Source organism: Macaca mulatta, chromosome 16 (assembly GCF_049350105.2).
Source record: "Macaca mulatta isolate MMU2019108-1 chromosome 16, T2T-MMU8v2.0, whole genome shotgun sequence".
Lineage (NCBI taxonomy): Eukaryota > Metazoa > Chordata > Mammalia > Primates > Cercopithecidae > Macaca > Macaca mulatta.
Genome location: NC_133421.1, coordinates 86,919,890 through 86,937,880, shown reverse-complemented (window position 1 = coordinate 86,937,880; position 17,991 = coordinate 86,919,890). Strand labels below are relative to the sequence as shown.

General features: G+C 45.2%; 1 protein-coding gene across 5 annotated transcripts in view; it reads right to left on the bottom strand.

Annotated features, from left to right (window-relative positions):
- SEC14L1 (SEC14 like lipid binding 1) overlaps positions 1-17,991 on the bottom strand; it is a 75,595-nt gene that overhangs the window by 13,522 nt on the left and 44,082 nt on the right. For 4 of the 5 annotated variants that reach the window (NM_001258116.1, XM_077968854.1, XM_015120347.3 and 1 more), the window contains 6 exon segments: positions 2,239-2,428; positions 6,292-6,401; positions 7,694-7,928; positions 9,053-9,181; positions 11,713-11,844; positions 11,969-12,118. In NM_001258116.1, coding sequence (NP_001245045.1) covers positions 2,239-2,428; positions 6,292-6,401; positions 7,694-7,928; positions 9,053-9,181; positions 11,713-11,844; positions 11,969-12,118 — 946 coding nt within the window. 5 annotated transcript variants of the gene reach the window in all.

Sequence of the window (17,991 nt, the reverse complement as noted above, 5' to 3'; positions counted from 1 at the left end):
GCCTCCCAAGTAGCTAGAACTACAGGTGCACGCCACCACGCCTGGCTAATTTTTTGTATTTTACTAGAGACGGGGTTTCACTGTGTTGCCCAGGCTGGTCTCAAACGCCTGAGCTTGGGCAATCCACCCGCCCCGGCCTCCCAAAGTGCTAGGATTACAGCCATGAGCCACCGTGCTGGGCCTCCTTTTTTTTTTTTTTTTTTTTTTGAGACGAAGTCTTGCTCTGTTGCCAGACTGGAGTGCATTGGCACGATCTCAGCTCACTGCAACCTCCGCCTCCCAGGTTCAAGCAATTATCCTGCCTCAGCCTCCCGAGTAGCTGGGACTACAGGCGTGTGCCACCACGCCCAGCTAATTTTTGTTATCTTTAGTACAGACGGGGTTTCACCATGCTGGCCAGGATGGTCTTAAACTCCTGACCTCAGGTGATCTACCCGCTTCGGCCTCCCAAAGTGCTGGGATTACAGGTGTGAGCCACCGCACCCGGCCTCCATTTTTTTTTTTAGTAGAGACAATATCTCACTGTGTTGCCCAGACTGGTCTGGAGGTCCTGGGCCCAAGCCATCCTCCTGCCTTGGCCTCCCAAAATGCTGGGATTACAGGAGTGAGCTATCGCACCTGGCCTGGCTCTACTTCTTTATAGCCTGGAGGTCTAATGGGTGCCGCCTGAGAGGAGCCTAACTCGTCCCATACTGCCCCCTATCATCATGAGCCATCCACACAAAGGGAAACAGATCTTGGTGGCCACAGTGTATCCCCGGAGTCAGCACTACCCAGCCTCCTGCCGCACTGTCCCAAAAGGGGCAGCAGAAGGAATGCAGACGGATCGTGCTCCTGAAAAGGAACCAAGACTTGTCTTCTGTGGTTAACAGAGGACCAGCAGTGCCATGCTGACATGGGACGGAGGGTTGGAGGGTAACATTTATCTTGTATTTGTCACCTAGTGAACTTCATCTCCCAGGAGAATCTAGCTCTAGACCTGGTCTACTTAAAGCAAAACATTTTTATGTGCTCCAAAATCTTATGGAAAGGTCTATTTACAGAAAGTTTCTCCCAACGTTTAATAAGACACATTTGTTGAGGCCAGGTGCAGTGGCTCATGCCTGTAATCCCTGCACTTTGGGAGGCCGAGGTGGGCAGATCATGAGGTCAGGAGTTCAAGATCAGCCTGGCCAATACGGTGAAACCCCATCTCTACTAAAAATACAAAAAGTAGCCGGGCATGGTGGCGCATGCCTGTAGTCCCAGTTACTCAGGAGGCTGAGGCAGGAGAACTGCTTGAACCTGGAAGGTGGAGCTTGCAGTGAGCTGAGACCTTGCCACTGGATTCCAGCCTGGGCGACAGAGCGAGACTCTGTTTCAAAAAAAAAAAAAAAAAAAACATTTGTCAATGACTACAAACTTTTTAACCTTTTACGGGCAGGCCTATAACAAAGTGGAATAATATAAATATACATATTATGTTTCCAGTAAAAATTAATAAAGTTACAATTAACCTGGAGAAATACAAAACATGAATTGGTAATTCCAGACAAAGCAGAGCTTTGAGCAAGTCCTCTGAAAGGACTTGCTTAGAGGGAAAAAGCCAGTTCTACAGTGCTTCCCTCCCGCCGATGCTTCCAGTTCCACCCTGCCCAGCTCTCAAACTTTGGCTCAGGAAAGAGAGCGTAGTTTTGACAGTGAGGTCTTCCTGCAAGGCAGGGTATGGAAGGCATTCGGGGAACTGTGTTTCACGGTTCTCATTTAAACCACTCTTCATTTTAGGTGCATCACCTTCATCCAGGTCTTACTCCCAAAGCAGAACTGAAGTGCTCACGGCTGTGATGTAGAAAACCTGGCTGAACCTTTTTAAGCTCTCATAGGGTTTAGGTCATTGAAAAGTCCCTTTGTTAACACTGCGCTACTGAAAACACTCTGCCATAGGCACTGCTGCCTTTTTAATAGGTCAAAACAAACTGTACTGCACCGAGGAAATCAAGTCATTTGCCCAAGGATGACGAGCATCCATGAGGAAAGAGCAGTCCCAGGCCCTTCCTGCCTGCCCAGGGCGGGATGGGAGTGTGCCCGCGGGGAAGCGTATCAGTCTGTTCAACTTGGGGAAGGTGCCAAATTCTCAGAGTGAGGAGAAACGATGCACTCAAGGGGCCCCACTCAACTCCAGGGAAGGAGGCCTTGGAAGATATCTTCAACCACACATCAAGACAATGACGGAAACACAGTTTCAACTCCATCCGGTACCTTTGTCGTGATGATGCCAGCCTCCCGCGTAGTAATCCTGAAGGACCTGAGGAGGGGTCCAGGTTTCAAGAATGTAGTCTACCTGGTGCTGCTTTCTCCACGTCAAAGACTGACACATGATCTCTCTGGCTTTGTCAATATTAAAATCCCGCGCACGGAGAAACCGAAGAATATGCTCATCTTTTGGAATCTATTGAGAGAAAAAGATGTTTCTAAGCAACGTTAACAGATGTGAAGGGAACTTTGGGAGGCCGAGGTGGGTGGATCACTTGAGCTCAGGAGTTCGAGACCAGCCTGGCCAATATGGTGAAACCCCATCTCTACCAAAACTACAAAAATCAACCAGGCATGGTGGTGCATGCCTGTAATCCCAGCTACTCAGAGGCTGAGGCAGAAGGATCACCTGAATCTGGGAGGTGGAGGCTGCAGTGAGCTGAGATCACATTAACTGCACTAAAAAAAGTTGTTAAGGGAATAAGACCCTAAAATTTCCACTTTTCTTTTGCAGACAGGGTCTCTCATTCTGTCACCCAGACTGGAGTGTTGTGGCACAATCTCAGCTCACTGCAGCCACCAACTCCTGGGCTTAGGCAATCCTCCCACCTCAGCCTCCTGAGTAGCTGGGACCACAGGCACACGCCACCACACCCAGCTAAGTTTTGTATTTGTAGAGATGTGGTTTCCCCACGTTGCCCAGGCTGGTCTCAAACTTCTGAGCTCAAGCGATCCTCCTGCCTTGGCCTCCCAAAGTGTTGGGATTACAGGCGTGAGCTACCAGGTCTGGCCTAAAACTCCCACTTTTAATCAACAGTGAGCTGCATTATTATACTATTTAAAATGAGCTGGTACCAGAAAAATCTCCCTTACTGCTCTAGAGAAAATCAGCATTATCAGTTTGAATAATCGTTATGGTATTTCATTTTAGTTTCTGCAAAGTAGAGCGAAGGCATAAATAATTCCCTAAACATCAAATGCTTCAATTCTATGAACGGATCTATGAATGACTATGATCTGTGCACTTTTCTGTACACATACTGCATTTAAATAAAAAGTCAGAATAAAGAGAGAGCAGGACACCTGGCTTCTGAATGGAAACCTTCATAGTGCCAGCAACAAAAGAGAATTAAACATGGATGATGTTGAGAAAGGCAAGATTTTTGTTCCGAAGGGTGCCCAGTGCCACACCACGGAAAAGGGAAGCAAGCACAAGACTGGGCCACATCTCCACAGTCTCTCTGGGCAGAAGACAGGCCAGACTGCCAGATTCTCTTATATACAGATGCCAATAAGAACAAAGGCATCACCTGGAGTGAGGACACACTGGTGGGGTATTTGGAGAATCCCTGGAACAAAAATGGTCTTCACTGGCCGGGTGTGGTGGCTCATGCCCGTAATCCCAGCACTTTGGGAGGCCAAGGCAGGCGGATCACTTGAGGTCAGGAGTTCAAGACCAGCCTGACCAACATGGAGAAACCCTGTCTCTACTAAAAGAACAAAACTAGCCGGGTGTGGTGGTGCACACCTGTAGTCCCAGCTACTTGGGAGGCTGAAGCAGGAGAATCGTTTGAACCCGGGAGGCAGAGGATGCAGTGAGATGAGATCGCACCATTGCACTTCAGCCTGGGGAACAAGAGCGAAACTCCATCTCAAAAAAAAAAAAAAAAAAAAAAAGAAGAAGACAGAAAGGGCAGACTTGAAAGTTTATCTCAAAAAAGCTACTAATGAGTAGTAATTGGTCACTGCCTTATTAGAAAACAGAAATGTCATAACTTTTTAATGTGTATCATAATTTAATAGATCTCATACACAAGAATTCAGATCATGAACGATCATCAGAATATTTTTGTTGGGCAATCCTGATTTAACTAAGGCTGGCTTGTGGTTAAAGGACTATGTTCGCTTTTTTGAATTTTAATAATTCTGATTCAGTAATGCTACACTGCTTTCCCCTTCTAAAGACATGATTAGACTTCACTAGTAATGTTCAACTTTCACAAAGATCGTAAATGCCATCTTAAAACCTACTGGAGATTGGTTTTATATCTGGGTTTACATAACTGGCTATATGACTCTATTTAAATACCGAGGAAATCCCTTCACTGCCTCAGAATCCAGCAAGACTCACCTGTATTTTCTATTTATTTGCCTCTTAAAGGCAAAGGCTGAAGATAAAGCAGCAATATTTACTTTATATTTCTGGCCTTAACTATGCCAATCTAATTAGAATTTCCTGTATCCAAAATGGTTCCCTTTACTTATTAAAAGGCATTTTAGTGTAGTTTATGTGTAATATCAAATAAGGAATATTTAACACTTCTCACATTTTATAGATAATCTATAAGGTCAGATGCTTTTAAAAGTCAGTATGACAAGAAATAGTAGCAAGTTAAACTTCACTTTTCAATTCTTTACTACTTAAGTCAGACTAAGTCATAATTTAGCATTGTCTTTAAAAAGTCATTCGAGGCTGGGCCCAGTGGCTCACACCTGTAATCCCAGCACTTTGGAAGGTTAAGGCAGGTGGATCACTTGAGGTCAGGAGTTCGAGACCAGCCTGGCCAATATGGTGAAACCCTGTTCTCTACTAAAAATACAAAACTTAGCCAGGAATGGTGGCAGAGCTAATCCCAGCTCTCAAGAGGCTGAGCCTCAGCAGAATAGCCTGAACCTGGGAGGCAGAGGCTGTAGTGACCCAAGACTGCACCAGCCTGGGTGATGGAGCAAGACTCTGTATAAAAAAAAAAAAGAATTCAAAAACATAAAACTGTAGAACTACCATGTGTCTATGTGATTGGCAATGGTGCTTTTGCCAACTTATTAGAAAGATTAAAGTAGAGGAGATACACACACAGTTAAAAATTATGACTGATCATAAGACTTAAGATAATTAAAAACAAAAACCACAGAAAAAGTCAGAATACAAAAAAGCATGTTGGGTTTTCATGGTGTGGCAGTATTGCTGACTAACATATAGGAATCTTCTCCAGATTCCATTACTGTCAATCAACAGGTTGGCCTCCCTGAATGAAGAACAAGACCAAGGCCGTGTTCTGAGTGTCGCGTGGACTAAGTGTCTTCCTCCGTGGCCATGTGCTTACCAACTCAGAGGCTGGTCCGTCAGGAGAACAAGAAGGGGGTGGGAACATGAGCTACTCATGACCCCAACTCCTGGGAAATAACTCAAAAGCATGTGGCCTACTGATGTGGCATCATCTTCACTCAGAAAGGACCACACTTACGTGGAAGTGGTTAAGAATGTAGGTTCTGGAACAAAATGGCCTGGGCTTAAATCCTGACCCCACCACTCGCTGGCTGTGAGACCTCAGGCAGGTTACTTCACTTCTCTCTGCCCCAGTTTCCTCATGTGTAAAACCAGTGAAAAAACACCACCAGAGAGAGCTGCTGGAAGGACGGAATAAAGGCCTGAAAACAGTGTCTCATACACAGTAAGTAGACAACAAATGGTGACCATCATTACTGCAGCGGTTTTCTTGATGACTGGTATTCAACGGCACTCAGTTATTTGTTCTGTAGCAACCAGGCTGACAGAATTAGAGATCAGGCCGACTACAAGTCACGCCTAGTTTTCCTTTACTAAATAATGCCAATAACTTGCTAGATACATACCAGGCTCTGCTCACTACAAAAGGCTTACCATAAAAATCTACACCCTTATGAGGCTAAAATTTCACCAAAAACCTGAAAATTAAAGCTCAAACATTTCTAATCTCTGATAAATCTCTGAACTCTTTTTACACCTTCTGAAAATTTGAACGTATGAATACTTGGAACACATGCTGCTTTGTGATGTGACACTGTCTGTAGCCAGACCCTGCTCTGTAAAGTCTAGAAAAATGTAGTTAGTCATGAATCATCACTTGCTATGAAGGACTTAGATTCCACAGAGACACAAATTCAATGACTTCTAAACTGGAAGAAAGCTTCCCAGCTGTGGAAGTTGGGAACATTACTCTTGGTGACCGTGAGCAGGAAGAGATTCCATGATTTCACGTAGCTCTGGCCCTGCACACTGGGCATGGTACCGACACTCACTTTGCCCTTGTGGGTCTCCTGGAGCCACTGGCGAAGTCTAATGAGGCAGCTCTCCTGCAGCGGAGTCAAATCGCCCAGGTATCTCTTGATGTAGTCGGCATCTAGTTTGTCTGGAATGTAAGTGACATTTATTTACAACAAAAACACTGGAGCTTTAGGCTCCCAAAGTCTTCCTGCTCAGTGGAGTTAACGTGTGGTCCTAGAGTCTTAGAGGCAAATGAAACCACAGAGATGGCAGATGTAAACCAGATACCCTAGAGGACTCTAGGGACAGGCTTTGAGATCAATCACTGACTAAACCACAGGTCAACTTTCTGACTCAATTATCTTTCCCTGATTACCACTGAGTTACCTCTATTGCCAAATCACAATACTATTCGTGACTGTAAGAGATATTAATGACTGTTTTAATTTCAAGAGGAACATAACACAAAAAGGACTCACAAGATATAAAATTTATGAAAAAAAAAATCCAGGAAATCTAAATCTATTTTGAATAGAGCTACTGTGTTCAAGAATGTAAGAAATCTGGTGGCTCACGCCTGTAATCCCAGCTACTCAGGAGGCTGAGGTGGGCAGATCACCTGAGATCAAGAGTTCAAGACCAGCCTGGCCAACATGGTGAAACCCCATCTCTACTAGGAATATAAAAATTAGCCAGGCATAGTGGTGCATGCCTAAAATGCCAGCTACTCAAGAGGCTGAGGCAGGCGAATCACTTGGACCCGGGAGGCAAAGGTTGCACTGAGCTCAGATCGCACCATTGCAGTCCAGCCTGAGTGACAGAGCAAGACTCCACCTCAAAAAAAAAAACAAAAAACAAAAATTAGTCGGGCATGGTGGCACATGCCTGTGGTCCCAGCTACTCGGGAGGCTGAGGCAGGAGAATCACTTGAACCTGGGAGGTGGAGGTTGCAGTGAGCCAAGATCACACCACTGCACTCCAGCCTGAGCAACAGAGTAAGACTCCGTCTCAAAAATAAATAAATAATAAATAAACAAACAAATTCCTTCCTTAGGCCAGGTGTGGTGGCTCACACCTATAATCCCAGCACTTTGGGAGGCCAAGGCAGAAGGACTGATTGAGCCCAGGAGTTCAAGACCATCCTGGGCAACACAGTGAGACCCCATTTCTTAAACAAACAAACACCTTCCGGTATCTATAAAAGAATAAAAATAACTTGATATAACCCTTCCAACCTATTAACAAAAAATCTAATGGAAAGTAGAATGAGTGTGTTACATACGTTAGAGGACAAGGGCCAGAAACGAGAGACAGGTCTTTTCTTTATGAGTAATCTAATGTTCCAAGGAAGCGGGAACAGGCAGAGCGAACAGAGAGAAAGCGGCCATGCTGACTTCCCTAGCCTTGCTCTCGGGATGAAGTCCCTGCCAGACCCACCGTCAGGGGTGCCCACCACGGGCTCAGGTGCACTGGGGCTGCTGAGGGCATCACCACTCAGCCCCTCCTTGAGGGCAGCATCTGGGATGACGACGGCCATGGACGCTACTTGTTTCTTGCAGGATGACAGAGATGTCTCTGAACAGGGCGTGATGGAAGGCGGAGTCCAACGGGGCACAAAGGTTATGCCTTCTTCTTCTAACTGGCGAAGGTAGTATTCAATGATTTCCTTTCCCTTTAAAACAAAAGCAATTTAAAGGTGAATATATATTCAATATTCAAATCATTCATCCCTCCCAAGATTTTTCTTTTTTTCTAGCCAACAGAAGATGGTGAGCCTCAAAAGCTTTTTTTTTGAGACAGGGTCTCGCTTTGTGGCCCAGGCTGGAGCGCAGTGGCATGATCACAGCTCACTGTACTCTTGACCTCCTGGACTCAAGCCATCCTCCTACCTCAGCCTCCCCAGTAGCTGGGATTACAGGTATGTGCCACCGCATCTGGCTAATTTTTGTGTTCTTTGTAAATATGGGGTTTCGAAATGTTGTCCAGGCTGGTCTCGAACTCCTGGGCTCAAGCAATCTGCCCACCTCAGCCTCCCAAAGTGCTGGGACTACAGGCACGAGCCAGTGCGCCCAGTCCCTCACAAGCTTTTTAAACACCAATAAAACTGAATTGCTACCAAATTAAAAAAAAAAAAAAAAAAGGCCAAATGGTTTTGTGTGTTTATTTTACTTGTTCTTTTCCAAGGTTTAGGAACTAATATCTAAAGAGATGGAATTTTTATATGACTATTTTAAAATGCTGATTTATGGTACTTGTACTCAATATATGATTTCTGTCTCAATTTCAATTCTTTTCAACGCAGTACCCTGAAAATGAGCCTTCAAAAACCACTCCATAATCCCACATGGATAGATTTCAAAACCACAATTCCATAACAACTGATGAGCAACAACACAAAAATGAGAAAGGAAGGTCTTCCGTGGAAGAACTGACAATCCAAGGGGGGCAGCCTGCCTGGCAAGCACCTCCCCAGGCCCCCAGGCCTCCTCCCGATCCTGCTGCAAGGCCTGGGTGCTGTGTGCCAGCTGCTGCTGCCTCTCCCCAACTTCTACCTCTCTCAGCAACTCCAGGCAGACAGTGTCATAGCGTGAGCGACAGGCACCTCCTTCCCCCATCAGCAACCAGCACCACCTTAACCCCTATACCTAAAGATGAGGCGGGGGTAGGGATCACAGCGTCTTCCACCCAAGAAATGCTGCAAATCCTTCGCTAAACCCATCCCCAGCCTTCCAAAAAGACGGGTCATCTCAGAGACTCCTGCCCACCCTCTGCCACAAAATCCCAAGATACACTCACTTTTTTAATGTTGCTGGTATATTGTTTCATTGCAATTTTTTCCACAGTACTTTCAAAACCAAAGAAAGATTTAATATCTAAACTTGCAGACTGTTCAAAACAGGTCCAGTCTTCATTTTCAGGGTGAACCTGCAGATAAAGAGAAAGCACTCTCACTGACTGAACTGACAACAGAACATCATCTCACTGACTGAGCTGACAACAGAACATCATTTGTCTGCTCCTCAGTTTAACCAGGAACCAGAAGAAACACTTACTTTACTAATAATGCTACTATCACAAAGACAGCAGATGGAAAAAATGCCAAAATCATGTTCAAAATCAGGACCAACATTCGAAATCATGAAGAGATCCAAATAATTGTTCAAAAACACTTCAAAGATGACTATAAAAAGAGAGCTTCGGCCAGGTGCGGTGGCTCACACCTATAATCCCAGCACTTTGGGAGGCTGAGGTGGGCGGATCACGAGGTCAGGAGATCGAGACCATCCTGGCTAACACAGTGAAATCTTATCTCTACTAAAAATACAAAAACTAGCCAGGCAAGGTGGCGGGCGCCTGTAGTCCAGCTACTCGGGAGGCTGAGGCAGGAGAATGGTGTGAACCCAGGAGGCGGAGCTTGCAGTGAACCGAGATCGCGTCACTGCACTCCAGCCTGGGCGACAGAGCGAGACTCTGTCTCAAAAAAAAAAAAAAAAAAAAAGGAGAGCTTCATTTTCATTCTTGCTTCATTCATTCAACATACTCACTCAATAGTCTTCTCCATCATGAACAAAAAGGTACTGGCCCTGGAAGCTTTCAACAGAGTCTAACAGAGGAGACAATCAGCCAGAAACACAGTATGTAAGAAAATTAAAGATAAGTAAGTGCTATGGAAAAAAGAAACCTTGAAGCAGGCTGAAAGAACCAGGGATAGGGGTCAGGCATGATGGCTCACACCTGTAATCCCAACACTTTGGGAGGCCAAGGTGAGAGGATGGCTTCAGTCCAGGAGTTTGAGCCCAGCCTGGGCAACAGGGCAAGACCTCATCTCTACAAAGAAATTTAAAAATTAGCCAGGTGTGGTGGCATGTGCCTATAGTCCCAGCTACTTGGGAGGCTGAGGTAGGAAGGATCACTTGAGTCTGGAAGGTGGAGGCTGCAGTGAACTGTGATTGTGCCACTATACTCCAGCCTGAGTGACAGGGCAAGATCCCATCTCTGAAGGAAAAAAATAAAGACTGGGGGTTGGGGTGTCGGGCTGCAGAATTAAATGGGTGGCTGGGGCTGGCCAAGAAGGGGTAACCTGAGCCGAGATGGGAGGAGGTGAGACTAGAGACATAGGGAGGAATAGCACAGCACGGCAGCGAGCACCTTGGAGCCAAAGCCCCTGAGGGATGCCCACCGCATGGCAAGGAGGACAGGAAAGGTGTGACCAGGAGAGAACTCAGGCCCTTGCAAGCCACCATAAGGACTCTGGGCTCTTCCCCTGGGTGAACTGCGGAGACACTCCAGGGTTTTGAGCCCAGAGAAGTGACTTGATCTGACACACTTTAAATAGATCACTTTGAATTCAGTGTTAAGGATACACTGCAGGGGAGAAGGGCAGAAATACAGCAATCTGGCAGCAGAGTATTCTAAAATTCCGATAAAAGAAGTTCTTGACACAGGGTGGTAAGCAGTGAAGACACTAAGACAGATAAACACTCGCGGCACTAATCTTAAAGGCACACATCTTGGTACTTCATTAGATATTTCTAACACATTACAGTGAGACTAGAAAAGAAGTGGCATATGAAAGTAATATTTAAGGCTGGGCGTGGTGGCTCATGACTGTAATCCCAGCACTTTGGGAGGCTGAGGCAGACGGATCACAAGGTCAGGAGTTGGAGACCAACCTGGCCAACACGGTGAAACCCTGTCTCTACTAAAAATACAAAAATTAGCCAGGCGTGGTGGCAAGCACCTGTAATTCCAGCTACTTGGGAGGCTGACAAATGAGAATCACTTGAACCTGCAAGGTGAGGTTAAAGTGACCTGAGACTGTGCCACTGCATTTCAGCCTGACTGACAAGAGTGAAACTCCATCTAAAAAAGAAAAAAAGAAAGGAAAGAAAGAGAAGAAAGAAAAGAAAAAAAAGAAAAGAAAAGAAAGGAAAGAAAAGAAAGAAAGAAAGTAGGCCAAGGGGTGGATCATGTGAGGTCAGAAGTTCCAGACCAGCCTGGCCAACACGGTGAAACCCCTTCTCTGCTAAAAATACAAAAATCAGCCTGGCGTGATGGCGTGTGCCTGTAATCCCAGCTATTAGGGAGGCTGAGACAGGAGAATCCCTTGAACCTGGGAGGCAGAGGTTGCCGTGAGCCAAGATCATGCCACTGCACTCCAGCCTGGGTGACAGAGGGAGACTGTGTCTCAAAAAACAAAACAAAACAAAACAAAAAAACAAAAGCAAAACCAAATCAAGGCATCACTTAGCTGCCTTAACTGCCACAACAACATAATCTACTCTGCAGGAGACCATACCTGGTACCCTTCCTCCTACACATGAGAAATAAGTGACAACATCTAATGAAGAACTACCCTCTAAGACAAAAAGATGCACTGTTTAAAATGGTGATCAAACAATCCTCAGAAGCCACATGTCAGCAGAACGTCTTCCACGGAGTGACAGATTACTCACGGTGTAGCAGCAATGCTCGTTAATGATGACCCGATTGGAAAATGTTTCATTATAAGCCTCAATGTGCAAAGTACGTTCCCGAGAATTCAGTGAGTTTTTCTGGACAAAATAAACATAATCAACTCCTGCAATCTTAAAAAAAAAAAAAAAAGAGAGAAAAAGTGTTAACTAGTAACATCCAATTGCACAGAAGCTGTAGTGTAACTTCGTGTTGTCTTCGGGAGGTGCCCTCCAAGACGCCCTTTCTGCCCGTTACCTTCTTCAGCAGTCTGGGTGCATCGACATCCAGCTTGCAGCGCCTTTCAATGACATGAATAGCCCCATCTTCACTCTTGAATTCATTCACAGTGTCACTGCCCACGAACATCGGAATCAAAGGACACGTAGGGAACCTCCTTTCATAGGCCTATAAATTTAAAAACAAAAAAAGCGGAAGTGAGCAAAAGACACATCCTGATGTCCTGCCGCTGAACGTGTTCTCCCTGGAACAGCACCTCTCGGTGCACGGCAACGGGCAGCGCCACAACTGTCTGTCTTCACATCTGAAGCTTTCATTAAAGAAGAGAAAGACACTCGATGTCCATGGATTGGAAGATTCAACCTAGTAAAGATCTCAATTCTCCCCATAACTAACATCATTCCTAACAAAACCCCAGCAAGATGTTTTGGTAACTATAGACGAGATTGTTTTAAAATTTATATAGAAAGACAAAGGAACTAGAATAACTAAAACAACTTTGAAAAGATGAATAAATTGGGAGGAATCAGTCACCCCAGCATTAAGGCTTACTATACAACTACAGTAATCAAGATCGTCTAGTATTAGGAGAGGGGTAACTGACATACAGATCAATGGGACAAAATACAGAACCCAGAAACAGACTCAAACAAATACACCCAACTGATTTATTTTTTAGTATCTGCACCTTTGTCAGGAAACACCAATTGATTTTCAACAGAGATGGAAAAGCAATGGGGAAAAGAAAGGAGGCCAGTCTTTTCAACACGTTACTGGAGCAATTACACATCCATAGGCAAAAACAATAACAACAATGAATCTTGACCTAAACCTCACACCTTGTATAAAAAGTAACTCAAAGATCAGGGACTTAAATGTAAAACACAAAACTAAAACTTTTAGGAAAAAAGATAGAAAATCTTTGGGATCCTGGGCTAGGCAAAGAATTCTTGGATGTGACACCAAAATCACAATCCATAGGAGAAAAAATAGATAAAATGAACTTCATCAAAGTTAAAAACATTTGATCAGCTAAAAGACCCTGTTAAGGCCAGGGGCAGTAGCTCACGCTTGTAATCCCAGCACTTTGGGAAGCTGAGGCGGGCAGATCACAAGGTCAGGAGATCGAGACCATCCTGGCTATAGACACGGTGAAACCCCGTCTCTACTAAAAATACAAAAACATAAACTGGGAGTGGTGGTGGGCACCTGTAGTCCCAGCTACTCGGGAGGCTGAGGCAGGAGAATGGCGTGAACCCGGGAGGTGGAGCTTGTAGTTAGCCACTGCACTCCAGCCCAGGTGACAAAGCGAGACTCCGTCTCAAAACAAAACAAAACAAAACCCGTTAAGAGGATGAAAAAACAAACTACAAAATGGGAGGAGGTATTTACAAACCACGTATCTGACAAAGGACTAGTGCCCAGAATACATAAAAAATTCTCAAAACTCAACATATGTATAGTGAACCAGGAGAACACTGGTTTGGACTGAGCTCCTGCACCAGGCCCAGCCCACCAAACCAAAATGGAGTCCCTCTTGGTAACCTCCACACTACCAAGCCAAAAGTAAGCTGTTTATCTGACTTTCCAAGAAATCAGGAGAGAGAGAACAGCGAATCCCCCAAACGGGCCAGTGTGGGCCAGCGTGATAAGGAAGTTCCCTCTGTGTTAACCTTTGCAAGGAAAGCCACTCTGAAACCACCCATCTGCTTGCTGTTCTCTGTGCCTGTTTCCCTCACCCCTTTTCTGTCTACAAAGCCACCTTCCTCTGCTGGGCTCATGAAAACACTCACTCTATTTCACAGAATTCTATTTTATAGAATGAGGTGTTGCCTGATTCTGGAACCAAAAAAGCCAATTTAGATCCATACACTAACATACACTAAATTTGTTGTAATTTTGTCTTTTGACACACAATTGAAATTTAAAAATGGTTAAGATGGTAAATTTCATGTGCTTTTACCATGATCAAAAAAAAAAAAAACTCAAGAGTTTACAAAAGTCCAATTAGAAAATGGGCAAGAGACAGAAAGTGGTATCTCACCTGAGAGGATACACAGATGGCAAATAAGCACACGAGAGATGTTCATTAGAGAAAAGGGCCATTGGCCGGGCGCGGTGGCTCAAGCCTGTAATCCCAGCACTTTGGGAGGCCAAGATGGGCGGATCACAAGGTCAGGAGATTGAGACCATCCTGGCTAACACGGTGAAACCCCGTCTCTACTAAGAAATACAAAAACTAGCCGGGCGAGGTGGCGGATGCCTGTAGTCCCAGCTACTGGGGAGGCTGAGGCCGGAGAATGGCGTGAACCTGGGAGGCGGAGCTTGCAGTGAGCTGAGATCCAGCCACTGCACTCTAGCCTGGGCTACAGAGCGAGACTCCGTCTCAAAAAAAAAAAAAAAAAAAAAAAAAAAAAAAATCACAAAGGAGTATCACTATACGACTAACAGAATGGCTAAAATAAAACACAGTGACACCACCAAATGCTGGTTAGGATGTGGAAGAACTGAATCCCTTACACATCACTGGCAGGAATGTAAAATGGTGCAACCACTCCAGAAAACAGGTATCTTCTTAAAACCTACACATGCAACGGTATACAACCCAACAACTGCGCTCCTGGGCATTTATCCCAGAGAAATGAGAGCTTATGTTCACACAAAACCCTACACAGAAACATTCACAGCAGCGTTCCTCATAATAGAAACTGGGAACAACTCAGAGACGTCCTTCCTGAGCGAGGCTAAACGAACTGCACCGCGGCCACACCAGAGAACACTGCTCAGCAAAAAAAAGAATGAACTATTGACACATGCGAGGAACTGGATGGATTGTGGGAGAATGACGCTAAGCTAAAAAAAAAAAAAGCCTCAGCAGTTACGTACTGTATGATTCCATGTCCAAAACATTCTTCAAAAGACAAAACTTTAGAAACCGAAAACAGATGAGTGGTTGCCAGGGGCTAAGGAAGGGGTGGGGGCAGGAGGGAAGCAGGTGTGGCTGTAAAAGGGCCACAAGAGAGACACCTGGGTGCCTGGGAAACATGCTGCGCCTCGACTGTACGCACGGCAGCATCCTGTGACAGTGCACGCAGTTCTGCGAGATGTTATCACCGGGGGAAGATGAGTAAAGAACACATGAGATCTTTCAAGATTATTCCTTGTGAATAATTAAATTATTCAATATTATTCCTTGTGAATAATTTACTCTGTAGCAATCCACAAAGATTACCAAACTAAAGATGTTGCAGAATTCATATTAAAACCTAATCGATCCAGAGGCCCAGGTGTGCAGATCACTTGAGCCTGGGAGTTTGAGACCAGCCTAGGCAACACAGCATAACCCCGTCTCTACAAAAAATATAAAAATTAGCCAGGTGTGGTGGTACATGCCTGTAGTTCCAGCTACTCAGGAGGCTGACATGGGAGGACCACCTGAGCCCAGGAGGTGCAGGCTGCAGTGACCTGTGACTGCACCACTGCACTCTCCAGCAGCCTGGGCAACAGAGTAAGAGTAAGACCCTGTCTCAAAAAAAAAAAAAAGGAAATCCAGTAGCTCATGGTGCATGTGAACAGGAAACCATAGGATATAGGGTAATAAGGCCGGGTGCGGTGGCTCACACCTGTAATCCCAACACTTAGGGAGGCCAAGGCAGGCAGATCATTTGATGCCAGGAGTTTGAGACCAGCCTGACCAATGTATCAAAACCCCATTTCTACCAAAAATACAAAAATTAGCAGGGCATGGTGGCACACACCTGTAATCCCAGCTACCAGGGACGCTGAGGTGGGAAAATCACTAGAACCTGAGAGGCAGAGGCTGCAGTGAGCCAAAATGGTGCCACTGCACTCCAGCCTGGGTGGCAGAGCAAGACTCCATCGCAAAAAAAAGGGGTGAGGGGGGCATAGGGTAGTAAGAATCCAGGCTGTAAGAAGGAACCTGAAAAAGGAAATCCAGCGCCTGCCCCTATGGTCAGCCTCATTATAAAGGAAGGTACTGCAGGATGACTCTTGCTTGACTGATAGATGTCACCCCTCTGTAAGACTGTATGGGTTGAGCATCCCGTCTCCAAGATGCCTGGGACCAGAAAGGGCTTCTGATTTCAGATTTTTTTCGGATCTTGGGAATAGCTCTATTATACTTACTGGTCAAGCACCTCAAATCCACAGATCCGAAATCCAAAATGCTCCAATGAGAATTTCCTTTGAGCATCGCGTCAGTGCTCAAAAAGTTTCTCATCTGGAGCATTTCGGACTTCGGACTTAGATTTGAGATGCTCAACATGTACTAAAAAATGAGGTGGGGTAAAAACTGTGAATTCCCATCTTAAATTAATCACAACCAAAAACAGAGTTAAGGAAGAAACCTCTGGTGTTAAAAAATATTAACGAAAATGGCACAAACGGCTTTGATTTTACTTCTGACAAGTTACAAGTAGCTTCAGAGCATTATCATACTAAAAACACTCCCTTTCTGGCAGCAATTCCCTGATGTTTACCTTCAACAGGACTGCCCTTCTGAGTAGAAGTAATACACAGATCACAAACATTGCCGCCAAGATCCCAGAAGGACTAGAGAATCACAGGAATTCCTCCGCCTGGGTTTTGACTACAATTCCTTCAAAGTCACCCTCAGTTTTCTTGCGTGTATCTCACTTTCTCTCCACAACGTTACAAGGTTAAATCAATGTGAAAAGCACACGCTACACTCCAGCTGCCTACGTACAAGGGACCAAGCTAGTCACTACAGGAGGGAGGGAAGGGAGTCAACAGCATCCATGAGGGTGAGAAGGATAAGCAGCTGCCAGGAGGCAGAAGAGGGAGAACATGCTCTGCATGGAGGGGTGGGGTGGGGAAAGCCTTGAAAGAGAGGAGGCACACATGCTGAGCCTCGAAGCGTGCCAGGGTCTGTTCACAGTCAGCGAGGTGGAGAGCGTTTCCAGGAAAGAACTCAGGAGTGCGACTGCAAGGCGACCTCCAGTGGGGGCACGGACCCAAAGCCCCCAGGGGAGGGAAGTGGTGGGAGGTGAGGCCGGGGGTCTCTGTGGTGCATGACGATGAGGCACAGACCATGCCTTGCCGGGCGCAGATAGAAGGCCCTGGCCTTCCTCTCCAGGAGCTGGGATGGAGGGAGCGTGAACAGGTGGCCAGAGTCACATTTTCAGAAAATTAATATCAGAGTCAGGCGCAGGATGGTCTGGAAAGGATGCAAAACCCACATGTGGTGGCCAATTATATGTGTTTCTTAAGTGTTCTTACTTTGGAAGTTAAAAATATATTCTTTTTTTATATATATACTATTCCCCTCTTCTACTCAATATATCTACTCCCCTCTTCTACTCAAACGTATTCTGAATCCTGCCAGAGTCTTGAAAAATCACTCAGTATCTGTCTCTTTATGCACTTTATGTAAACAACACTTAAGAAGTTTAATCACCTGCTCAGATCCCACCACAGATAAGTCCCATTCAAAGGCCTAAGAATTTATTAAGTACCAAACAAGAACAATCCAGGAAAACAGGTTGGCTACCATTTGTTCTACACGGACACTGAAAACCATCTAAACTGACTTCCACTGCACTCTACTTAAAAAAAAAAAAAAAAAAAATTGGCTTTGTACATTCCAGTACTATGACGTACCAAGAAACTGAGACTTACAAAGGTTTCAAACAAAATGAATCTTTGTAAGTGACATAAAGGGCAGAGTAAGCACTTACTAAGATGTAGCCTTAGCTAGGGTCTCTCCCATTTAAGCACGTGAACTAGGCCATTTTCAAAATACACACACCATCCTTCCAAATCTTGAAATAGAGTGGTCAGCAGAAGGTGTCACCCACGCAGCCTCACCTTGAATTTCAACGACACTAAAAACGTTCCCTTCCCTGTAAAATTATCCATCCATGTAGACTCATATTTGCATAGACATTCACTCTACCTTGGCATGACCAACCAGATGGCATTTAAGGTATCCAGGCTAAGGAGCAGCTAACTCAGAAGCTGCGCTGACCTCTCCAGAGCTCTGTCAGTGTCAGGGGCAGTTA